We start from the raw sequence: 26781 nt of genomic DNA, 5'->3' as shown, positions 1-26781 counted from the left end.
TCAAAATTGTGTCCTGTCTGCCATTTTAGAGGGACAGGGTTCTGGATGGTTTCCCTTGAATGTGAGCACTTTTCATACAGCTGGTGAGAGCTCTGTGTGCTGCTCGATGCTGGAGTAAAATGTGGGAATAAGATGAACTGTGCTGTACTTGACTGTTTCAGGAGATGGAGCCTTATTTGCCTTTAACTAGCCAGGCTATGAGATTCTGCATCTCAGGAGCTACAGTGTTGTTCTGGGTAAGCATCTTTTTTAATCATCGTTTTACCATATGTCAGAGATGTTGATTATTACTAATCATCCCATTGACACAAATTGGTTTTAATTGTGATGTTAACACATGTTCTTATTATTGTCCTGCAGATTTCATGCTGTCAGTTAAAGTGCACTTAAATTCTGATAATTTTTTTTTTTAAAAAAGACACTGGAAATTTGTCACTAATTAGTAATTTGATTAGACATTCTAACATGGGGATAACTTTCTCTGTGACTTATTTGAGGTTAAGGGACACACCGAAAAAATTGTAGTAAAGGCAAACAAAGAAAAGAATTCACAATAATGAATGCAGAGTGAGTTTCAGAGTGGACAGTTTAATCTAGCGTGTCCTTTCCATCTCCTGTCTATACTCTTCTGTACTTTCTCAGATATTGGCATTATATTGTCTGCTTTTCTTATGCCAACAAAATAATTTTGTTGGTTTTAATGTATGTAATATAACAAAGTGTTTTGCCTGTGTGATTTGCATTTCCGTGCTGCTGAACTCATATCCACAAAGAATAAAATTTTAAAAATATAAAGCATGATGGTTTACATCTTGTTTTTAAAGCTGCATGCATATAGCTATAGAATATAGCTATACCAAGCTGAAGTGTCTTTCAAATCTCCCTCATTTCCTCAGGTGTCCCTGATCATAGCCAGCATGATAGCTGTGATAGTGTATCGCCTTGCAGTGTACGCTGCCTTCGCCAGCCTCATGGAGAACACTCAGACGCTGCAGCCCATCAGCGGGTTACTGACCCCTCAGCTAGCAACTTCAGTCACAGCCTCCTGCCTCAATTTTATCATCATCATGATACTGAATTTCTTCTATGAGAGAATAGCCATCTGGATTACTGATATGGGTAAGCAGAGGTACTTACTTGTAGGCAAAACTTTGAAGGAATCATTGAAGGTTCCATTGAACACCATCAAGGTGTTCTGTGCTGTTGTTCTCAACTCAGGCGCATGGCAGCTCTGTACCATGCAGTGGCTTGCAGCAATGACTCAGGTGTATCCATGGCCATACAACCTTTTCCTTGCATTTCAGTAGTTCTCATAACCTTGTTTCTCTTCATATAATGCTTACTTATACTAAAACTAGTCTACAGAGGCAATCACAGACCTGAACATAGTTAAAAATCACCTTGTGTTGTATTAGAGTCATCAAAGCAAGATCAGACTGTCTTGAACTAGCAGTATTTCAGTTAGAAATCCTGTAAATATATTTTAAAAAATAAATCACAGCCATCTTTACAAGAAAAAAAGACTAAATAATCGTAACTCTTAGTCTGTGGGAAAATATGCAATGGGATAGTACATTTTCCATTTTTTCTGAGCATTGATTCCCTTAGCTGTGGCTTTACAGATTTGGAGTTACACAGATGGAAGGCAGAGGTTGAGCAGGATGAGAAGCTGTGCCCAGGATGTGTTATTGTGGCAGTAGCCATTGATAGCAGTAACCTCGCTGCAGAGCTGGAGGCCCAGAAAGAGTGACTGCTTTTGTCATATATTTTGTGTTTGACTTTTGCTTGCATGCTGGAAATATCCTTCCTGAGAGCCCTTCTTACATATGGGGGTTTTTTTTATTTCATTTATTTGTCCTTAATGATTTAGAGATAGAAGTCCCTGCAGGTGTTTCATAGCAAAATAATTGCAGAATATATTCAGTTTGGGGAGGGGAGCTGAAAATATTAGGTACTTGCAGTTTGTGCAGTTGTCATAAAAACAGTTGATTTTTTTTGTGAGATCTTGCAAGTCAAGTCAAGAATTGAAGGTGTTTCTTGCAGAAACTTAAAGGGATGTTGCATTTGGTTTATTTTGATTTGTCATAGGCCATCTTTTGTCTCTGAGATTTGTATTCCTTATCTCTCTTGGCCAAATCAGAAACAGGACAAGTAATGACTAAAATTGCCCCTAACAAACACAGAAACAAGCAGAAAATCGTAATTTTTTTCATCTTGCTTTCTTGAGGATCAAGAATTATAAGTGTGAAGGCTCAGCAGTGTAATTTGGCGAGTTTGCAAGTGTGGACGATTGATTTCTCAAGTGTCAGCACCACCTGGGGTTATGTGTTACAGGGGAACAGAACAGTTCACTGGTGTGGGTGGGACTGCTGCCCTCCTCGGGCGGCCGAGGTGGCTGCGCCTGGCCCGGGCTGTCAGGAGTGTCTGCCGGATTTTATTCACTCTTGAACACCTTGAAATGCTTCGGCCAGGTTTGGTGTTGAGACAAGCAGGTATAACCTGCCTCTGGTGCTCTGAACTTTGTGTGCCTCACATCAGTATTTTAACAGCTCACTGAAAATAAAAGTATTTTAGGGAGCTGCAGGCTAGGCAGACTGCCTCACCTGAGTGCTCTGTCCTACCCTCCAATATCAGGTTCCCAGTAAATACCTCATGTTCTTCTGGCATGCAAACTTACACCAAGCTTGGAAAACATCAGTTTACTCGGTTATATAAAGCAACTTTACAATAAGGCAGGTGAGTTCAACACATCTGCCAGGTCCTGAGCAATTCAGAGGGACTTGAATGTTTGTAGTGTATTTCCTTATGCTACTTCCCTTGAATTGGTTGTGTGTTATCATTTGACAGGACATTTGACAATAATATGTTTAGGGCTTCCTGCTCCCTTTAAAAATATAAATGTGATAGACAATGAGCAGCAAAAGGCGGCAAAATCCTAAGCAAAAGTTTGGTGATGTTTGGTACCTCCAAGATGCCTGTACTCTCCCCTGTTTTTCTGCCCATTATGAGCCTTGTCTTTCAGAGGCACATGGGCCATCCAGTTTCTGCTGATTTTTATGGTATAAACATACAGCATGTTGGGGAAAAAAATACTGTAACATACTTCTCTACCACAAAGAAAAAAAATGATCATGTGTGTTGCTTACAGTGAAATCTTCATACTACAGGAGATTCTGCTAGTTCGAGATTCATCTTGGATCTCTTAAAGTAGTGTAACTTTTGGGGATGGACAAATGCTGATGGACAGTACAAAGAAGGGGAAATTAAATTTTATAAAAGTTTTAAATATGAATTTCCTTTGCCTGCCTGCATCAAATGTTGCATTGTAAAATAAGGGTAGGGTGTCTGAAAGCAGGAACTCCATCTGCTGAAATGTTTGTACGTGTTCTTCTTTTCCTTTTTTTTCCGTTAAGGTCACTGTACATGATGAGTATTTGTGAATCTGTATCCTTTTGAAAGGAATAAAGGAACATAAAATTACTGTTTTCTGGTTTCACAGAGATCCCCAGAACTCATATGGAGTATGAGAACAGGCTCACTATGAAAATGTTTTTGTTCCAGTTTGTCAACTACTATTCATCCTGCTTCTATGTGGCCTTCTTCAAAGGGAAGTTTGTTGGTTACCCAGGTGCCTACACATACATGTTTAATCGCTGGCGAAATGAAGAGGTAAGATTTTCTTAATTAAGGTGGATTGTTCCCTTCAACCTGCAGAGTCGTAAATTTCCAACTGCAGGGTTGGTCTGAACTGAGCTGGACCTCAGCTGGCTATCCTGAAGCTGATGCTGAGGCTTCCAGTGACTCTTCCTGCTGTTGCTAGACAGGGAAACACCAGCAGTGAAAACCTGTCAGTCACAAGAGTGAAAAATCCTAAAGGTTTTCTTGGTCCCAGTTCTCCTGAAATACTAGTGGGTCTCACCATAGGTCTGAAAAAAAAGTCTGGTACCAAGAGCTCACTGAGTGCAGAAGATTCACCTTTTTGGGGCTGAGGGGTGTGTGCTGCACGCAGGTCCTGCTGAAGCATCCCTGAATTACTCTGTCTTCAAATGGTTATGTTGTGGTGTGTGTTTCTTCTCACACTTTAAACACTGAAAGCCCTTCTCTAACAGCCTTCCTGAGAGGGTAGCTTAGCTGGCAGTCCATGTGGAAATTAAGTACTGTCCTTCCAAGTTTTAAGATCTCCTTTCTTGCATTTATACAGTAGTAGAATATAGTTTATCTGGGTGATACCCATTATTCATGTCCATTAACACACAGTTTGTTTCCACCAGTGCGATCCTGCGGGCTGTTTGATAGAACTGACGACACAGCTCACCATAGTCATGGCTGGCAAACAGATCTGGGGAAATATCCAAGAGGCTATTGTTCCGTAAGTTCCCTCTGACACTGAGATGCTCATCTTATAGCCAGAGGAAATTCCTGGCAGGAGTGATTGCCATATGAGGAAGATAAGAAGAACTCGGGAAATTAAGCACAAATTCTGAGATGTAGACTCATTTCATAGAGGCTTTCAGCCTCTCTTGTGGAAACCATGCTTATAAAAGCATGTTGTATTAAGGAGCTTGCTCAGAGAAGGGGAGGCTTTACAGAATACCTGAGGGGGAAGGGACCTACAAGGATCGAGTCCAGCTCTTAAGTGAATGGTCCATGCAGGAACTGAACCCATAAGCTTGGTGTTATTAGCACCACACTCTAATCAAGTGCACCGATCTGATCTGCTTCTCTCATTGTTAACTTTTTCTGCATATTCAGCTGGATTTGTAACTGGTGGGGTCGTCGGAAAGCCAGAAATAATCCCGAAAATTTATACAGTCGCTGGGAGCAAGACCATGATCTGCAGACATTTGGAGCCTTAGGCCTGTTCTATGAATATTTAGAAATGGGTAAGTTTAAAATTACACATTTGGAATTGAGGACAGGACACCTTGTACTGACACTTTCAAAAGAACATTTTCTCGATTAATTGTTGTGGGTTGATGCCACCACTTTCATCTGCATAACAGTGGATGATTAACTGCTGGAAAGCATTAAATAGGTCAGCCCATTTAAAAAAAAAAAAAGCTGTCTTTGCATCTTTAGCTGCTGGGAATTTCACAGAAACACTGCAAAGACTTTTTGTTTTCTTCATTTGAATGAGGAACATTATTCTCAGTGCAGCCAGCTGCCTTAGTGTCTGTTCTTTTCTTGTTCCAAAGCATATTCTTAGCTGATGCCAGTGGAAATTCTAAGTATGGGAAGAGTGCCAAATATGCTGTAAGGATGGGTACTGCAGACATGAGGTCTACGAACTGGCTAGAGGAGAATCCCTTCAGCTTTAGTCTTGCACTGATGAGTGCTTCTGTTCAGTCTGTTAGACCAGCAGAGGGAGTGTGGGCAAGGGAAAATACAGGTTTTGAAAGGTAACATGAGCATGTCAGCATATAACAGTAGTTTACAAAACCTGTGGAACTGAAACTAGAACTGAAGCTAAGCTAAATCTAAAGGAGACTTTAAAGAAGTTCGTATTTGGCTATTACAAGGATACATTTTGTTGAAAAATGAACGTTTGTATTGTTTTATTTCTGCAGAAATAGTTTTAAGTGTTCTAGAGATGCATAGAGTTATTATCACTGTAATTTGATACGGGGCTGTGGTCTTGTGAAATTAACACACTCAGAGCAATCACTGGTGCCAGCCATGTCCTTGCTCTTCCAGAATCAGAACTGAACCACTATGCTCCAACATTGTCCCAGGGCTGCTAAGCTAGTAGGAATTTTGTTGCTCGTCTAAGGTGAATAATTTAGCACTGAAATCATGGAAGAGTGAATGACTGGTGTATGGGAATTTATTTTTATGCACTACCTAAACCAGATGAAACATTCTGTTTCCTTTATTTGAAATATAGTGGCAGTATTGGCTGTGCACCAAGAATTACCACATTCTGTACTGAGATACTCAATTTTGGTAACAACTGAAAGGATCATTGTATATCTTATTTGCAATTCTTAAACTAATGTCAAGACTCCCCAGTGGAACTGTTGCATATAGAATTGGTATGAATGTTTTGATTAAATCAGTAACAATAGGTGGAGGTAAGGTTGTGAGGTGTGTTATTTGTACAAACTAACTGCAAGAGAATAAAACTGGCCTAAAAGTGAAAAATTTGATGGATGAATACCTCCCAATTCCCCTGCAGTTACACACCAGTCATATGAGAACTGCAGCACCCTGAAAGGATTGGTATCCAGCACTGCTGGCATCATTTCAGAGGACGTGAATGCCCATTCCTATGGGTGCTGCTGAATGGCAGCCTGAAACGACAGAAGTCTTGGGGCTGGGGCTGATTGTCACTTAGCTCAGGCTTGAGTAGCATGGCAGAAGTTTGCCATTTGTCTGCTAGTGGTAGACCCCTGTGATTCTGAGGATACTTTTGGAAGAGCAGATTTTGACACTTTTTTTTTCTCCCTTGCAGTCATTCAGTTTGGATTCATTACCCTCTTTGTGGCATCCTTTCCCCTGGCTCCCCTTCTTGCTCTGATGAATAATATCCTGGAGATTCGAGTAGACTCCTGGAAATTAACCACTCAGTACAGAAGACCTGTGGCTGCAAAAGCACATAGCATAGGAGTGTGGCAGGAAATCCTGAACGGGATGGCCATCCTGTCTGTTGTCACTAATGTAAGTATGTTAGCTGTGCTACATCAACACTGATTCTTCTATGTACTCAAAATGTGAAAAAATAAAAACCAGCTGATACTTATTCTCCTTCATCAACACTGTATCTTGTTAACCTACAAAGATACTATCAAACCATTTAAGTGGTTTGGCTTGTCCATATGTTGGCAGTGTGCAGCTCCCAATCCACATTTTTTTGGCCATAATCTTTCATTCAGTTGTGTGTGTTTTCCAGCCTTTTGGAGTGGCATAAGCCAGTACGAAGCTTAGTCTGATGAAGCACCCTGATTGCCCAGAGGGAACTGTAGGGGACAGGAAAGGTGGATGAATTCTGTGGGTCAGATGCATTTTTGTCCTTGTCACTATGAGGCCTGTTCTGTGGGAACTGTGCTCAGTCAGCTGCTTCTGGATGCCCCTGTGGGAGCAGTGCCTCCAAGTAGTTTTTATAAGCTGGTAACTTATATATATACACTGCTATGCCAGTATTTCATCAGAAGCATATGTAAAGCAGACTACTGAGCAAAAGAGATGCCTCTTTTTAGTGTGTCTTAGGCAACAAACCCACTTGCAGGTACTGCCAACGTAGCACGATACCTTAGCACCTTAAGTATCTCAAGCTTCCAGGCAAAATGTGCGGAGGCTGCACTCAGCATCTTTTACCAAGGTGAAGTGCCCTAATCATGCTTCTCACCCTTTCTTAATAGATTCTGGGTAATGCCAGAGTCACAGAACCACAACCCCCTTATAAATCTGCTCACGAATTTTGTGTGCCACTTTCTTAATTTCTTATTCCGATTTTTTTTCAGGCCTTTATTGTTGCATTCACATCAGATATGATCCCTCGTTTAGTTTACTACTATGCTTATTCTGAAAATGAAGATTCACCTATGTCTGGATACATAAACAGCAGTTTGTCAGTGTTTCTAATCTCAGATTTTCCTGAGAGAAATGAACCTAAAGAGAATCCAGAAAACTTTGTCATATGCAGGTTGGTGTAATAATAATTATTTTATCACCTGGTTTAGAATACAGCATAAAAAAATCAATGCAGATCTAAGTAGTCCATTAGAAAACAAATTATGTCATTCTCATCATTCTGAAGTGTGCGAGGTAATATTTAGGCTATCAACAAGGTAATGCTTGAGGTGGTAAGAGATCAAGCCAATAACAAAAGCAATCACCACAAAAAAAATCACCCCTAAGAGTCTCGTTGCTAATGTGCATTTTGCTTTTTCTTCATTGGATTTTTTGTTTACTTAATTACACTATTGATTTTTGAGTGAGGAAGGAAATTTATATCCTTGAAGTTGTGAACTTCAGCCTGTATTTTCAAAGATTTTTAGGCTGCATAAGTGGACAAGGAACCAGAAAAAAGGGGATGTTTAGATTCCAAAGCTGAAAATGAGATATGGTATTTTAAATCAATCCTTATTTTGCTTGATCAGACCAAGAATCAGACCTATCCATTTAAAAAGTAGTCCTTTCTTGCTAGCAGAAGCATTGGAGATTCTAGAATAGTTGGAAAAGAACTTTGCAAAGGGTGAAAGAAGAGTATTGATTTGATGAAAAAAATCTCAAAGCAAACAAAAAAAACCCCAAACCAACCACCCCAGCACCTTCAGAAACTACATTTATTTGGTGGTGTAGAACATGTACTCAAGTCTGTCCTTTAATGAAATTCTGCATCTGTCCAGTCCGTAATCTGTTCATGTCTGTCACATTTATTCAATCCGTGCCCATTACCCTGTGATACATCCCATCACTCTGTCCTGTATTATTTGACCATTGCCTGAAAAACAAGTAACCTGTGTACCAAATTTCATGTCTCACATCCTCATCTCTGCTCTGTTGCTGTGTATGTGAGGGTGCTTAAGCAAACACAAAGATAGAAACAAATTGAGAGGCAACCTTTTTCTGCAAAAGGAAACAGACCATTTAAAACAAGAAAAGGTTCCTTAAGTGACAGCTATACTTGCTTGTAAGTGTCACTAAGCTTGCAGTCTGTCCCAGGCTGACTGTGACATTTCACCTTTGCATGTCTGTCATTCCAACAGGTACAGAGACTATCGATATCCTCCAGATCATGAGAGGAAATACTTTCACACTATGCAGTTCTGGCACATTCTTGCTGCAAAACTGGCCTTTATAATTATTATGGAGGTATGTTCCCAACGAAATTTTCTTCTAACACTGGTACCTTGTGATTTTCTAGATTGTTACTAATATTACAGAAAACAGAATTGCTGGGAGTATAAAATAATCTGTTCCCTAGGTAATAACCGAGTACTCATGTCCTAAATGATTACTATTACTGGGCCTTTTAACTTCAGCGAGCTGACCTCAGAGTAGGAACAGTGAAAATGGCTGAGGAGACTGCTAATGTTGATCAAAATAATCAGCAAAATAAAAAAAGTCTTTATGCCAGTGAAAGAGATGAAAGCCACCAGGACTAGCACTTCCACTCATCTTGCTTTCATTAAAGAGCTGTATGTGAGATGACTGTATTCAAAATCCAGACAGCATTTTGCAGAGATGTATATTGGTTAAAAACAGCTAAATCAATAGTTTGGATAACTGGCACTTCAGTGTTAAGCCACTGCTTTGCAAGTTATGAAGGGAAAACGGAGTAGCTAAAGTGCTCTTCTCATCACTTTTCCTGCTGTGTTTCATCAGCTCTCAAAAGCTAAGTGTTACCAGCACAGCTGTGTGAACTTTCTGACAAATCACACAGAGGAGTTAAAAAGCGATGGTTAAGATTCAGGCCCTGACACTCTTCTGTTGGGTTTGCTAAATCATTAATGGTTTGGAATTAAAATTTCTCCATAAGACGGTGTGTTTTAATCTTCATGCACGTCTTAAATACACATTAATTTGGTATATATTGTTCCAGGACAGCCAAATGAAATGTATTCTGTTTGTGAACAAAAAGTGACCCATTTGGTGACACATAAAACAAAAGGTGTTTCATTTGGTAATGAGTTGTTAATTTTTTTTCTTTTTAGCATGTTGTATTCATCGTCAAGTTCTTTGTAGCATGGATGATTCCTGATGTTCCTGCAGATGTGAAAGCCAAAATAAAACGTGAAAAGTACTTAACACAAAAAATCCTACATGAGTATGAACTTGAAAAACTGAAGGAGAGACTGTGCCAAGGTGATAAACAAGCCACAGAAAAGGAGTTCATCGCCACGGAAGGGAGAATGGAGCTATCCAGGGCAATGTAGCCAAAACCCAACTGTTGGGGATTTAGCTTGTTTTAGCTTTTCTTATCTGTGGTTTGCTCAGTATGCATCATGTTGAAAGCTGTAGGAGAGTTCAACCCTTCTCTTTCAGTCCAAAGATGATAGACTTTTCTTTAAAAGTTTTACTGAGCTTACAAGGTTTAGGAAATCTACTTAACTGTATGATTTCGGCACTGGTTTTTATTTTCCCATGACTTTGAGTAGTAAATGTAATCTTGTAATTCTAGAATTTGGACTCCAGGTATAAGCGCTGTTAACCACAAAGGGCTCACAGGACACATGATAAGGTCATTTACCACCAAGCCCCCTCTGTGTGGCTAATTGCAAGACTCCAGGCTGTATCTCAGCTGACTGAAAAGGATACCACAGAGGACCACTTCTGTGGAAAATGTTGAGAATTATTATTTTTATTTTGTGGTCACTTAAATAGAACACTCCTGATTGAAGGGTTAAGGTTTGGGGTTTTTTTTTTATATATTCATATAATGTCTTATGAAACATTGGTTTGAACTTCTGTACATTTTGTAGAAGTAATTGATCTTTAAAGACATATGGGCTTAATTCCACTTGGAATTATTTATAGGCACAGAATTCAGTTAATTCATACTAGTGCAGGAAAAAAAAGCCATAATTTATTTTCATAAAGATACGGTTTACCGAAGAGTTTTCTCTTTAAATGCAGATATTGTGGAATCACCTAATTGCAGGGGGTTTTGAAAAGATGTATATGGTTTGGAGAATAACAGTTACTTAATTTCTCATTCTCAAAAACTACCATTGGAAGATTGTGTTTGACATTGGTTTTGGCCAAAGTTGCTCATTTATTTATTTCTTTGTTTGGATTCTCAGTGAAATGCCAGCAAAGGGCTAAAGCTGTGTGTCTGTCCTCGATGCATGGAGTGTGCCTGTACTCCATGGCAGTGGATTGGGAGCTGGACCACCATATCAGATCTAGCTGAATGGTTTGGTCTTGGATTTTTATCCACAAGATTTTAAGCATGCCGGATAATCTATGTTTATGCTGTTACTGTCCTTATACGTAGTAGCCTGAGGCTTGGGGTTGGGTTGGTTTTTTTTCCCATTTTGAATCTTTGGGAAGGATTTTTTTTTTCTCTTTTGTTAGGTGGCTTTTCTATGAAGTTACTGAGTTTATAAATGTATAATAACTATTTGTGCAAAGTAGCTTCCAGCTGTTTAAGAATGTGCCATCATTTTCTAGTTTGAAGCAGAAAGGAATTTTTATGATTTTGCTGTATATTTAAAACATATCAACGCTTCCATGCTTAGTGCCTTGTTTCTTTGCATTTGGAAAAAGGTGTGAAAATGATCTCTGCAGGGCAGTGCCCATTTCCAAAATGTGCTTGCAGGCATCAGGATATAGTGAACCTGCAGACAGAGCTGTTCAGTGTTACCAAACCATGCCTGCCTTGGCACACTTGGGTTTCAGTGCCATGTGGACTCTTGGAGAGCAGTTCATGCCAAGACTGCAGATTGTCATAACACCGGATTATTGAGTTCTCTCATGCTGAATACACCAGGTAGACAAAATTAGAAAATTTTGCTCTATTTGCACTTTGAAAGTTACACTTCCTCGCGGGTATACGCATAAAAATCGAGATTTGTATTCCATATCAGCTGAATGATGTACTGTTTACTAGTACCACAACTTAGGGTATTTTGTTTTAGCAAACCTTGCCTGTGTCTTGGAGTACTTGGCAAGTAACTTTAATGTTGTAACAGTTTTAAATCAATGTCCTGAGTGGAGCTGTTGTTATTAGCAAAAGGATTAATATTAAGTGCCTACCTCGAGCACACATCACATGGTTTGGCTGCCAGTCAAGGAGTGGATACTGATGTACATTTCTCGTTACTGTAAGTTACTCACCTTCATTCTCTAAGGTTGCTTGATCAATCAAGCATATTGGCAATTCATGTTCATGATGAACTGATCATCTTCTTGAATATTCAAATATATTTGAGATAATGGATCTGTTGGAAGAATGCATGTGTAAATGAATTAGCTCTGCTGCTTAATGTGTAAGCCAAAGAAGAGTATCAGCCATCAGTCGTAATCACATATCAAACACCACAATTTGCACAATGAAAGCACTGTGCTGCATCTTGCACATAAACTGCTAATTAAACTGCTTTATTTAGATGGCGTGGGTTTGTTACTGTTTGCAATGCAAACAGTTGCTTCAAACAGAAAGGTAATGAGATGCAAAAGGATATTTCTGTGCAAAACGTACAACCTGATTGAAGCAGAAAACAGATTGGAAATTCAGTGTTAGATGTACTATTTTTGCTTATGGGAGATTAGTTTCTTCTAGTAATAGTGTCCTAATATACTACCCTTGAAAAGATATCAGCAAAATAGGTGTGTTGTGAATGAACGATGCTGTTTAAAAGCAAGATGAAGAAAAATAAGGAAATACATTTGTTTGGGGTACAGCATTGATATGCAGAAGCCCTGCATGCAGACCCTAAATTTGAATTGATGTTTTGACTCCTACTTCGTGCTTCTTTCAAACTTATTTTTTAAGATCACTTGCTATTTAATGCAGTACAAATAGATGTTTTGTATATGTTGTACCATACAATAGAAAGTGGAAAAAAACCTGGGATCAGTTTATTTAGAAAGAAATGTGTATGTATCTTAAAAATATGTCATTACACTTCATAGCATTACTTCTTCATATACAGAAACTGTTGAAAAGAGAATCTGTTGTCATACTAAAAGCTAATATCACATAAAAAAATTAGTCTTAACACCTTTTTACATCATAGTTTGCCTTTACTTGCCATTAAGCAAGTATTTTGACTAAAGGTGTCAGTATGGTTGGGTTTATAATGGTTCACATAAGTTTCCTAAAGTGTTCTTGAAAACTGACAAAAGTAAGGAAGGCCTGGTCAGTTTGGAGATGTGCTGATTCTTACTGTTGGAATATTTCATTTTGATGTGATTCAGTATCTAAAAATGCCCTTTAACCAAAGTGAATGAAGTTCTGTGTTGCAATTACTGTAATTTAAACAACAGTAGATTGCCTCATTAGAATTAGTGACACAAAACAAAATTGACATTTCAGGTGTAATACAATCAGGGATTTTTTTTTTTTTTGCAATTAAAATTTAGGTTTTATACCTTGGGAAGATTTAGTGTGGTATGTTCTAAGCAAAGGACTGCAAAAGAAGAATGCTACTATGAGACACTATACTGTTTTTTCTAGAAAATTTTCTTACTATGCTTTTACTTTTTTATGTAATGCTGTCTGTTTGAGGCAACAGAATGGAGTGAAAATAGATGGGAGTTTCTGGCTATTCCACTTGTTTGACTTGTACTGTCGTGTAACCGAGTGGCATTTTTGTCCGCTGAGTATGTTGCTGATACATATGATACACTAATGTCAGAATAAATTTTTAAACATTCTGCTAACATTTAATATGCACATTTAATAAGACCTAAATCTAGCAAATAAAGCTGCGTTCATTTTTAATGTGCTGTCAACTTGTGTGTGAAAATTCCAAGAATTGAGAGAGGAGCTGAAATACTAAGAGTCAATGCCTGGAGAGCCTCCTGGAGAAAAGTATTCATACAGATTTCTGCAACTCATGTGTGTAATGTTCATACAGATCCATTTTCAGCCAGGCTGCTTTTCCCTGCGTTGTCTGGATACAGTTTTTATTCCTGCAATGCCAGGACCTGAGGTGACTTCTCAAGTTCTCAGTCACACATGCAGTTTCCACGCACAGCACAAGTGGTTCACGTACGTGCACTTTAAATAGCTTTGAGTACATATACTGGAAAAGATCGCAGAGCTGAAGCTTTCCCAAGGGACTGGTAAAGTCTTACTATACATATTTTGATCTTTCTTAAAACTCACTTCTGGTACCAGTGAAGGGCTTTGGATTAAATCACAGGGACTCTGGGTTGAAGTTTATGACTTGCTCTCAGTAGATGTTTTTACCTCAGCATCTCACCTCTCCTGTTGTACCACATTGTCAGGACTCTGGGAACAGGGTCACCTGCCAGGCTTGGTAGGTCATTTCCTGTGCAACTTTGAAATTATAGACTAAGACACATGCAATTTAAGCAAATTAAAGAAAGATATAAGATGAATAAAAGAATCTTCTCTGTATTAAAAAAGGAGAGAAGAAAAAAAGAGCAAAACAAGCAGGGTATAATTATATATTATGGTACCACCACTGATAGGGTACTTAAATTAAGTATGAAAATGAAAACTAAAGCATTAAAATGGAGGAGAAATTGGTAGCAAAGGAAAGAGAGGAGTGAGAAAAAAATATTAAGGAAGGTGCAGTTGATATGCAGGATATAGGGGATATTTATGTAATAAGTTGGAAGTTTTGAGGTGCATTCAAGCTTTGTTCTTGAAGGCAAAACCTTGCCTCCACCAAGGCCTGTGGTAAATGGGTAATTTAAAGTTTAATTTGGGGTACAATGTCATCCAAAGCCAATTATATTTTATAAAAAAGAGTAGCATGGTAGGTTGTGAGAAGACATTCACAAATTCTGGTACAAACTTGGCTCTCTGCATGATTGAAAATTGTAGCTACCCTTCAAAAGTCTTAGTTCCTTCATGAAACTTGTGCAGTAAATGAAGAGATGCACCAAAATTCAGTGGTTCTACTTTCTGAATGAGAAAAATAGGTAAGGCATCTATATCATCTACCCAGATTAAAGAGTCTTTCTAAAAATAAGTCCATGTTTATTCTATACAAAGAAAAAAAATATAGGGAGCTTTGAAATAGAAGACGTTTTTCCAACATTTGCATCTCAAGTGGTGTTAAATACATTTTCTTACAGGAGCAGAAAAATAAGTAACCCATTCACCAGTGGATTAGTGGGAAAGAACAGCAAGATGTGGGAAAAACAATATGCCAGCATCTGAAGTCTGCAATTTAAGATGTGTAGGCTCTGAAACAAAATCTTGTCTAGTATTCCTCAAAATGTTCAAAATTAGTAGAAAACCAGTGTTTCTCAAAATACTGTCTTAAATGTTTAGGACACACTTCTGGGAGACACAGGGGAAGGGTCAGGGGTCCTACCATCTGGTGTGGCCAAGATATTGTATCCAGAGAGGGTAAAGGGAGCCCTCACAAAGGACTTATTTAAAAAACCTTCCTTCCCTAAACAGATGGAGAGAAGGAAAGGGGGGAAAAAAAGGATGATCATTACCATATGAAGGATAACAAAATTATTTCCAGACTATATGAATTACTGTGTAACGTCATTAAGCCACAGCTACGTTTTCTTGTCTGTCTGCCTTGTTAGGGGTGGTCACAACAATTCTTGCCTTGGCATCCTTAAAAAGGAGTAGCTAAATTAAATCTCATTCTGGTTTTAAATAATCAGTTGTCTCAACACAACACTTACATCATTCAGATGCAACTCAGGAAGGGATTTTTTTAGCAAGTACTGAGAAATCTGCTGGGAGATGATGAGTAGGATGTGAAATTCAGCAGCCGTATCAATTTTTGGAAGGTGCATACACACATTCCCCTGCAATAATTAGTGACTATGCTTTCTCAGTCAGAAATGAGTCAGTCTGAACCATTTGATAAAGGTAGGATTCTTTTGAATTATTCTTTTCAACTCCTCAACAAACTACTGCCATTAGCTTGTCAGAAATACTTGTATTTAAGTTACTGACTGACCTCGCTTGGCCCTTGGGTGTTCAAAGCAACCAACACTACTCAGTTTTGGTACTGAAAGATGCAGAGGCCATAGTAACTGCTTCTGTCATCAGGAGCCATTAAATAAATGAGCTTTGTTGTTATGTTGGCCCTTCCTTAACCACAGTAGGTTTGAAACACTTGATGTTGTGGCTCTATCTGGCCCACACCATCCTTGGCAATGAAAAGCTGCAAAGATAGAAAACCTGTGGCTCAGATGGCCCCTAGGTCTTTGTATCTTCCACACTGGTGGCTTTTACTTATTTTTCTCAGCTAGTGCTTGGTGAAATGTTAAACAAATAGTGCTGGAATGTTCCAGCACTGCACGCTCAATAGCTCTTTTAATAGGTTTTTCAAAAAGGAGTAAAAATGCTCCAGACAGAAGGTTTTAGCAGGGAAAACTGATAGGAAGGCTGGATTCGCTGCCATATTACCTCTTCACAACAGTTTTACTGTCAGATTATCTCAAATAAACATTTCTGCTGACATTAGCCCATTACTAGTGCCAGCAGACAGTAATACAGGTAAGCCTGTTCTCTGGTGGTGGCATCAATATGTTATTCTTCGGATAAAATTCTGTCTCCATCTATTCTGATGTAAATTGTACTATTATTTTCAGATGTGGCCAAGATTTCAACATCTCTGCAACAAAGATCCAGGTAAAAAACCAAACAGCTGAAGTAGGTGGGCCAAGAGATTTATATGCAGCTCACCACATAATAGCAATCTGTTAATTTTAAGGTATCTAGAGTTCATGCTGCTCTAAGCAAGCCACTAGTGCATTGCAATCAGGAAGGATTCCCTGCTTTCCCTTTTCACATAGGATTGCTTGCCTCTGTGTCAATGACAGCTTTTTCACTTCCTCAGAAGCAGCACAGGAGACAATGTAGCAGAAAAGTTTCATGTTTTGAGTAAGGGAGAAAGATCTTATACATTTTATGGTAAGCGGTAAGTGCTTTTTCGTTAGGTTTTTGTTTGCATTTATGTGGAAATAGCAAATGATTCTGTGGCTGCAACCTGCCTGTCACAATGACTTGTGTTTTAATTAAAAGATGCCACAGTACATTGAGTCGCCAGGTACCAACATCCAACTTTTTCATCAACTGAACGTACTCTCTGTGGGATGAGTAAAAGGATGATGGTCTAGTTAATGGGGTCGCTGCTGTGATTAGAACTGAGGGAGGTGACACGGGTAGAGGAAATCAAAGCAGAAGAAGAGCCTGCTTCATATTTTGCTGTAAGTTCAGAGTGCTGGGGTTACATCCTGAACATGTGGAGGGAACTGAAAATAGGAGGGAACTATGAAGTTTTTATTAATTACTTTCTCTTCAGAAGGAGGAAGTTGAATAAACAGAAGTGTAAGGCCTCATGAACTGGAGAAGACACAAAAGCTGAGGCACAAGACAGGCTTGAAGCCAGCATTTGTAGAGAAATTTTTAATATTCAGGTGTGTAAAAGAAGCCTTTGAATGTAAATGCTAGTCTGTCAGCAGGTCTCCCCTTCCTAGGAGAGGGAGGCCAGTTGTATTAGTAGTTAATACAGGAACTGGAAGGGGGCATCTGAGAGGTTGATTCTGTTGAGAAGGGAAAAGCAGGATTTTCTTTGCTTTTGCACCTGGAAGAAATTAAGTCCAAAGAAATCCTTTGGAGCATTTGCTTCATTTTCAATGCTGGGCAGACTCTGCTTTGAATGTCTACCCAGTGTAACCAGACACTTCACAGTGCACAGAGCAGCCCCCCCTTTCTTCTGTGCACACACCACTCATCCCTGATCATCACCTGTCTGTCACTGCAGGGATCAAGCTTATTCCTGGGCACAAAGACAGTCACAGGAGCAAGGCTTTTCTACAGAGCTTAGGTGTCTGATGAGGATGGAGCAAATACCAAGGAAGGAAACTTCAGTTTCTGTTGTGGTGAGAACAAATACAACTTCCTGTAAGGCTGCATTGATAAGCTTCTTCATTCTGCAATAAATGCCAATTATTTGGCATGTATTTGGTGTGCATTTGTCACAGAAATGCACAAAATTCACAGTCATTCTGAAACTTTAAGCCTCTAACTGGAAAAAGGGTTGATACTGTTTAGCATAAGAAGAGAGTGATATCAGATCATTGTCTTTGGTCAGCACATTCCTTGTCGCATTTTAAAGCATGGTGGAACAGCAGCTTGGCCTGGAGGTGATCTGAAAGGACCAGCCAAAAGCAGTAGACAAGAATTTCTCTGTTGATTTTGTCTTTGATCAGACCACAGTGATTTATCAGTAAAATGTCAAACACCTAATATAGTGAGGACAGTCCCACCATAAGTCTGTTGTCAGAACGGTCAATAATGGTACAGGCAATCACAAGACCTTCATGTTAACTGTAAGGCAGAGAGGAGACAGCTGTCAAAGTGGCAACATTATGCTTTATGGCTCTGCATTTGGATGAAAAACAGAGGTAGATTTTGGTGGAAATGCAGGTGGCATCTTGGACGCTGTTCACAGGACTCTCCTTCCAGGGACTTTTTCTTCATCCCATTTGTGGGGCTGACTGAACATCTCTGTTATTTGGATTTTTTCCTCCAGGGGAAATGCTGGAACTCAGAGCAGGATTTTCCCTTGCAGCCTGGTCTTAGCTGAAATCTTCCCATTCTCATTACCATTGGAGCCAGCTGCACTGTGTCTTTTGAGATTTTTTGCAAGATCACTGTTTGCAAGACTTCTTACTCCAGTAACACCTGTTTTGTCACATGTGGCAGTTGTGGGTCACTATCTGGCCCTGGTACACCTTGAGGCTGTTAGACAGTGATGGGTGATGATTTGCCTCCTCATGTGGACAGTGACTACCCTGACCAGTTGCTTCCAACCCAAACTATTCCATGATGTTACAAAATCAATAGCAAGGCCACATTGTCTTCTCAAGACAGGGTATACTACCATACATGTAGGAAACATACTGACAGTCATATTCTGGACTCCTAATTTGGGCAGCTACAGGGATCATGTAAAATAGCTTCAAGACTGCAATAGTCAGCTTCCAACCCTGAATATTCTATTCTATCAAATGAAACAAGGTAGGCAATGAACAAAGCTGGCAGAAAAACTAAAACCTCGACAAAAAATTATGCTTTGAGATTTTCTTTTTTAATTGTTCTCTGTCAAGATTTATTTGGTTATTTCTTTTATAGCTTTAATACATCCCAAGAAATATTAGAAATCCCGGTGAAAAGAGTTAGCACATTTTGACCCACCATTTCTGCAAATGACATCATTCCCTTAGTTTTATTTCCTGGTTGTTAACAAAACTTTTCTAAAGTAGAATTTTTCATTAAAAACAAACATCTATATCAACAGATTTTAAACTGAAAAAGCTTTAAATCTTGGAAGTTTTTCTAAATGGTTATGAAGTATGTTTGGGGAATATTTTAAAATATTAAGAATGGAAGTTTTCATTATTTCTTGTTATCATCAAAGGCAAAAAGTTTACTACTTCTTGCAATTCTCAGTCTTTCATCTTGTTCTGCAAGACAAAGTTACCACTTACCACACTCAAGTTGCACTTCAGATACTTGCATGTGTGAGTTGTGTGACCACAGTATCAGACAGATTATATTGTGAACAGTCATATTACAATAAATATAATATAATATAATATAATATAATATAATATAATATAATATAATATAATATAACATATTACCTGGAGAATCAAACTCAGACTAATTCATAAATAAAAATCCTGAGAAATATCAGGTATTTGAATACTATCAAGAAGAAAAGTTACTGTTCATGCTCAGTTTGCTCAGTCTACCCTCTCAATTCACAAAGAACTTCTGAACCTGATTTGTCTACTAACAAAAGACAACCCAAAAAATGGAGTTACACTTCGGTCAAGTATTTATTTAAAGGGTGTTAGCATTGGGCCCCAGTGTTTAGCAATATTATCAACTGGTTAGAATTGCTTTAATTTTGAAGATTATGTTTTCCTATTTATTGTCCCTATAACCTTTTGTGAAATAGCAAGGATTAAAATAGGAAAAAGCATGGAGAAGAAGGTGATACAGCTGACCTGTATATCTGCCAACCCACTTGTGCTGAGAAAGGGATATTGCTTCAAAGGCTGGGATCTGTAAACTGCTTGTTATCCTGCTGCAGGGAAATGGGGTAGGTGAAACATGGAGTATTTTGAGAAAACAGTAATACATATGTGAAACAGAAATTGCCTTCAGACCCCTCAAAAAATCTTAGTGAGGGTCTACTCTCAGACTGATAACCTGCCTGTGGTGTGGGAAAGGAATTCCAGAACATGAATAATTGTGAGATTTCCTGCCAAAATGCTAGCACTCATGAGAAAGTCCTGTTGTATTTAAAGTCCTATTCCTTGAGATTAGGTTCGATTGGAGAAACTTGGGCTGGTTTGTTACACTATCTGACCTCCTCTGTGCCCCAGATGGATTTAAGAGAGAATCCTCCTCTCTCTTTCCCTCACTGGTCATATTTTTCCAACTCCCTCAGTCTGTGTGACTTGTCACCCATCCTTTCAGTGAAGAAGGATTAATGAGGATCATTTTGAAATCTATTAGAAGTGCAGGGCAGCTTTTGAAAGACAAGCAATCAATTTATGAAGCCTTTTGGAGAACACTGCACAAGGTACAAGGCATGAGTGAAGGAAAAGATGCTCAGGTAGATGGGGAAAGGATGTGCTTGGTGAAGCACTTGGGTGTAATGTTAACCAGCTGCCAAAGCACCAATGATTTATGATGTGTTCTGATGATGGAGCACGCACTGACCAGAGAGTGATTAATAATCTTGTCATAAATGGAAAGAAATGGGCAACCTGCCAAGGAAATTTGTCTGTGAAAGCAGAAGACCAGCTCAATGCACCAGGAGTGACGCAGTAACATGAGAATGATTTAACACTTGGATTCAGTGGAGATTTTTGTTAAGGATAAGATTCCTCCAGGGAAAGGTGTTTCATAAGCCTGGGAAGCCTCATAGTAAAGAATTTGGAAGTGAAGAGGACATGACTGACAGAAAGGATTTTTAGGGACTACTTGCTTTCCAGCCATTAAGTTTGGGGATATGTATTTATTTCAGAGCTTTGATTATTATGTGATTATTCCTAACAGAAAGCCAAAAAAGTATGAAGCCTGTTGTTGTAAAGGCACTAAATCTGGCCTTTGTAATACTTCTGATGTGTTCAGCACTTCAGAAGCCAGAAGATATCCACAAAAAAAGGGGGAATGTATAACTTCATGGGAGGCGTGACTTGTGGATGAATTCGCAGTCTCAGACCAATTACTGGACACATCAGAACAAAACAAAGCAAAACTAGGGATAACTAGTACCTAAAAGTCAGTCTATCATGATAAGGAGAAAAAAAATGATGTGCACAAAAAAAACATTCACATCCCTGTAACAAAATTTAGGTCTTTTGTTCTGGAAATAGCAACAGTGATTTTTATCAGAATTATGTACAAAGTAAGACATACAGTGTGGAAATACAGGAAAATACTAAGTGAGAGAACAAGAAAACAAACAACTAAATTTAACAAGCTAGATGTTGCAAACATTAATTACCTGGCTGCAGCCCCCGGGGTGTGAGCTCTGGACATCTGGCAAACAGCAACAAAAACTGTGCTTGCAGCCTCCCTTTTCTTACATATTTATTCATATTTCAGTCTTGATCTTTGCTTGCCTGTGGCATAATGGACATTTTTCATAGATAAAGCAGGCTTAATAGCTAAGAAATACCTCAACAGGGCTTCAGAACAAACAAATGGTATGACAATTTTTTGAGAAACTGGCATTACTTCTGAAAGGAGAGCATAGAGGATGTGAAAATTGTATGGAATCTTTCTCAGCTGGTAGAATGCCATGGGCACATATAAATCAGTTCCATACAGATGGGCAAATCATGAATTCCTTTCTGAATATTACGCAAAAATATGCCTCTTGCTCTACTGTGTAGGAATACAGTCCAAGTAGAGACTTTGGCATTTGTCTCTTTCCTCCTTCCAACTGTTATTTTTCTAATAGATTGAGAAGTTTCTGTGGCACTAAAACAGAATAAATAGCATTGTCTTATAAGAGCTTTCTATCTACACTTTAGTATTTGGCTTTGGCAAACAGAGTGGGATCCCTAGATCATACACCACAGCATACAGAGACTGATGGTAGTACTGATCACTTCTCACAGCACACAGGGATAGCACTCGTGGTACTACTGATCACTTCTCCAGCTCTGGAAAGAAAAAAAGCCAGTTAAGAACTGCCCATAAAAGAGTGCCTGTTGGGTAGAAAAGAGAAGCAACCCGCAAACCTTTGCTCTGAGGAGTCAGAAAGTGCCTCAACTACAGAATGAGTTGTAATTATCAGACATAATTTAGTAAAAGTCCACGACAAAGGCCCAGCAGATGTCAGCTATTAAGATGAGGGCTGTCAGAAAGAAAACCAAAAGACACAAATGCTTGTCCTGGATTTCAGGATGAAAATGCCAGCTTAAGAGACAGACAAGGAAACCCTGAGCCTGGTAATGAAAGAAGGTTCAGCACAAGTCTTTTGAACTGTTTGAATTTCCAAGTCTTGCAAATAGGCCACTAAATATATAATTAAAATTCACCTCCCCCACAGAAGAAACCCTGGAATAGCTAAAGACACCAGAACTGGTCACACAGAGACTGAGTCACACAAAAATGAATAGACCTCCTACAGGGGAATCAGCTAGCTGATCTACCAGATCTGTGATGATTTATTTATAACAAACAATAAGAGAAAATAGATATAAAATATTTTCACTTAAACACCAGGTTATAAAATGAAATGCGTATGAAATCTGAGCTCAATGGTGACATTTAGAAAAGGTGTCTAAATCAAGAACTTGATATTTTTAGTAACATTTAGAGATCAGAGGTATTTTTAAATGCATAGGTTGAGTGCTTTGGCCTGAAGTAATCTATCTATGTGACATCCTGATCTTCCCCATCCCATGTGGAACACAATGCAATCACCATTGAAGTCATTAGCAGTGCCCTAAAATAAAGCAGATATTTTCCTGTCATCTTAATTTAAGTGCTGCTCTTATATTTCTGGGGGAGAAGGAACATCTTATGTATTCCACATATCAACAAGAACAGCATTTCTGTCTTTTGAATCCTTTAAAATCTTTTACAGCCTTTGGTTTTCCTTTGCATCTTGTGGTAAAAACAAGAACACTTGGACTTTTCTACCTTCAAACCCATGGCCATGTTCTCCAAAGAAGGCATCTAGAACTTCTGAAGTATTTGTAAAAGAGGCAAGACCTTGTGGTTTAGAGAAGGCACACACATTGTCCCTCAAAAGACACAGCAATATCAAAGATAGCTTCTGATATTAATGAAACATGAGATCAACACAACCAACAGCATGAAACATGGATGGATTCCATCCTATTGTCTAACAAAATGAGACTTACACTTCTTTTTGTCTCTGTGTGTGTTAATTTCCTTTCATAATCACTTTTGAACCCATTTTGGTCCAATTTGGCAGAAACATGCATATGCCAGAATTATGAGTTCTCTACAATTTTCAGAAAAGTAATTTACCAAAATGGTAATTTTGTAAGGTTGTTGTAAAGTGTTGCAAAGGAAAATAAAAGAGGCACAATAAGGAAGAAGGAAAAGGCATATTGATGGCATGACAGAAACTCAGTATATTGACAGAAAAGCATTGGCAAACATGCAAGGGAGGACCTGAGTCCTCATAGATCCTGACCAGGGCCTGATGTAAGGAAACAACAGTATAAAATCAGGGTTACTGAGGGCAGGAAGCCTCAAGGAGTCAGATGCATTCATTAACAGCTGGACTCAATTACCTTAGAAGTCTTTTCCAACCTTAATGATTCTATGTTTCTGTGCTCACAGAACAAGCAGTATTTGATTTTATATTATGAATACAATAATGGGAGCATTTTTATTAAAATATTAGTCATCTGAAGACATGCTAGCATTGCTAGCTTGGGTTAGTATTATCTGATGCAGATGCAAACATACGACATAAGAAACTTGTGCAGATTTCGTATTTTCCTTTTTTGGATCCCTATTGGAGACAATGCTTTTATGCTAATTCCAAGGAAATTCAAGACATTAAATTAATTACATTCAGTCTTGGATTCATGTGATGGTTGTCAGCTTGTCAAGAAATGAAACTAAAGAAGAGTATATGGGATGAAGGAAAGTCTCCCTCATATGCAAAACACGGTTCTTTCTTGGGAAAGCACGACAATCACCTTCTACAGACTCCACTAATGCCAAACATCAATTAAACATATTCTTCCTCCTTATTTACTTTTTGCTACAGCTATACTCATTGTCTCAATATCCTTCTACAAGTAAAAGTTAGGGTCTAGCACTTGAAAATACCCAAGTGTCCACTAGTAAATTATATTTGTGGATATAGATTCTAATTACAGTTTTATGTATGTCTTTCTCCTTAGAGAAACAACTTCACATGCAAAAGAATCTACATTCATTCTTCCTACACAGCATTTAATGTATTTTGAGTTAATTTAGTCTATTGAAGAATCAATATTTATCCTAAAGAAGGATAACCAAAAAAAAATTGAGGCACATTAAAACTGAGTGAAAATTTTAGGTTGTAATAACAATCTCAGACCCAACATGGTAGTCCAGAGCCTGCTCCACCACCTCAGATGTCAGTTTACTGTTGTACTAAGCACAATTATTTTCCAAATATCTATTATGAGTTTTGTTGAGTTGTTTTCTCCCACCAGGAATAGTTTCCTGATCAAATGATGTATCTGATGTTACTTTTGGTATCTCTTTAAGTGTTCTTCTAGAAAATGAAAACATATAGTAGATTTAAGTCCTGTTCAGATCTGGGCAACTTGTGATTTGAATCAATGGAAATTCCTCCCCAAACTTCTCTTAACACATTTTAAAATAATGCTAAGAGACAAGCCAACAGAAAATAAAGGACTACTGCAGCCTTATAAAATCTGTTTCTGATTTGCTAATTCTTGCAATAAAAAGTCACCGTAATACAGTCTTCAATGTCTACATTTCTCATAAGGTTTCTCATGCAGTGGAAGGAGCCCTGACTGTCACTAAGACCAAACTGACTCTTGCATGAAAGCCTTTTCTGAGCTGTTAAACAATCCAGTGATGGTCATCCCAGAATAATAATGTAATGACACATTAATGATATAAAAAAGATCATTAATCATCATGGTAATAAAAGATAGGATAATGTGCTGCAATCACAAATCCTTGGCTAAATTTTGTTATGGGTAATTGCATCCCACTCACCAAGTGTTGCATAGTTGTCTTGGGTACTGAGAGAATTGTTACTGTGTCTGAGCCCCAGAGGTAGGTGCATTTCTGTCGTGAAACATGACAGATGGCTTCCAGTCCTTTGGGATCCTTTGCATGTAACTCATGGAACAGTACCGGAATTCAAAGGAACAGATGTTCCTGTAATATGTGGGATGAATATAAGCATCTCCATTTACTTTTAAGATAAATGTATTAAATGCTGTTAAATTTCTTCACAGATATACCAGAAAAAAAAAAAAAAAAAGATAAAAGTAGTATCATTGCTTTCACGATTTAAAAGGCATTTGCCATTGGGTGGATTTTTATTAGCTTGTTAGAGGTTTTTTAACAATCTGTCTGCTAATACTAAAAATGAACTAGATTTTAGACAGGAAGGGGAGGATGGAGGAAATAAATGAATCTTTTTGTAACATAACAGAAAAATTTCCAGCCATGGAGTTGGAGTAGTCCTACATAGTAACTGCATATCATCTAATGATTTTTTTTTTCACTGTGAAATCTGCAACACCAATAGAACATAAAAATTGACTGCAATTCTAGTCCTTTACCTAGTCATTTTACCACTAGAGGGCTGAACAAACAGCTTCAACATGAGATTATTTGAAAATTAGGCACTATTAGAATGAAACTAAGAATTTACGTGCTTAGAAACAAGATGTTCCTAAATTAAAAACCAAACAAACAAAATCCTGGAGTCTGTAGCATATCTTTAGAATATTTCATCATCTATGTTAGTGCAGAGATCCCTGAGCAATCCAGTTTGGTTTAAAACTAGAAACCACCACGAAAAATGAGTGTGCAACTCCTGTACTCTATCATGTTTCATTTCTTGAGCTTATTAGACTACTGTAAAAGCAATGCAATAACATTCTAGCAACTGAATAAGGGCATCTGAAAGAGTAGCCCAATTTACAAGCTCTAAGCTGCCATATATCACACTTAGATGAAGCAGAGGAAAAGCTCTCAACCTCGCTTGACAAAGTCCACAGCCACTTTTATATTGCCTCTGTGGCCAGCTTCCTGCTAGATTTTTCTCTTTGTCCCTGTGATCATGGCCCGAAGTTCCAGATTTCTATTTCCAAAATGCACAAACTGGTTGAGAGGGACCATGTGAATGTGCAAGTTCTGCCCAGACACATGCATTCTTTAGCATATTTCGGTCCAAGCATATTCTCTTTGGGACACAAAATAAGAAGGATAATTGTGTTGTTGTAGAAATACAGAGCGAAGATCTGATCCAACAGTTCAACTTCTGCAGTGTTTGTTGTATGACATATAAATCACCAGTCTGACCCGCAGTTCAGGAAATTAAGACGCTACTCAAGATGCAAGCATCACAGATCGTGAGGAAGCAGAAAGAAGTTCCATGAACTTCTAGTATTGCAGCACATTACAACTATTCCTTTCCACACCACTGTGTAAATGCACTTCTCAACGGAACATAACAACCACGTTGTGCTCACAACCTAGGTCTGGAGCTACAGGCACAGCCCATTTCATAAAAGACAGGTTTAGGCACTGATGGATAGGCCTCCAAAAGACAAAATTATCTGTAAAGTGTTGTCAACCCAACTTCACATAGTTTTAACTTGGATTCAGGAATCTTTACATCTTGGCATTCAAAATTCAGCATAGACACATCTTTAACATGTCAACACATGGACACTACATCTAAATCCTCCAAGAGAATGTGCGGTTTTTCAAGGGACTTATCCAGCTCTGGATCATCATAACTCTGGAGAATAAGACAAAAGCCTACCAAAGTTTTTCAGGAAGTGATCCTTGCAAATTTTCTGGGAGAATGAGAAAATTCCTGTTCTAAAACAATCTTTTTGTCACATTTTTCTGATTAAGTCAAGGTTTGGCACAAGATTTTATTTCAA

At 38.4% G+C, this 26781-nt stretch overlaps 1 protein-coding gene across 8 annotated transcripts in view; it reads left to right on the top strand.

Moving 5' to 3' along the window:
- ANO5 (anoctamin 5) overlaps window positions 1–13390 on the top strand; it is a 55663-nt gene extending 42273 nt beyond the window's left edge. For all 8 annotated transcript variants that reach the window (XM_010412660.3, XM_019293763.2, XM_019293760.2 and 5 more), the window contains 9 exons: window positions 162–236; window positions 897–1119; window positions 3500–3669; window positions 4272–4369; window positions 4753–4883; window positions 6452–6657; window positions 7461–7642; window positions 8709–8814; window positions 9657–13390. In XM_010412660.3, the coding sequence (XP_010410962.1) occupies window positions 162–236; window positions 897–1119; window positions 3500–3669; window positions 4272–4369; window positions 4753–4883; window positions 6452–6657; window positions 7461–7642; window positions 8709–8814; window positions 9657–9878 (1413 nt within the window). In that variant the 3' untranslated portion in view covers window positions 9879–13390. The remainder of the gene's footprint in view (window positions 1–161; window positions 237–896; window positions 1120–3499; window positions 3670–4271; window positions 4370–4752; window positions 4884–6451; window positions 6658–7460; window positions 7643–8708; window positions 8815–9656) is intronic.
- Window positions 13391–26781: the final 13391 nt, after the last annotated feature.

This window comes from Corvus cornix, chromosome 5 (genome assembly GCF_000738735.6).
Source record: "Corvus cornix cornix isolate S_Up_H32 chromosome 5, ASM73873v5, whole genome shotgun sequence".
NCBI classification, from domain to species: domain Eukaryota; kingdom Metazoa; phylum Chordata; class Aves; order Passeriformes; family Corvidae; genus Corvus; species Corvus cornix.
The sequence above is the reverse complement of the archived record's forward strand: the minus strand, read 5'-3'. Positions and strand labels throughout refer to the sequence as shown.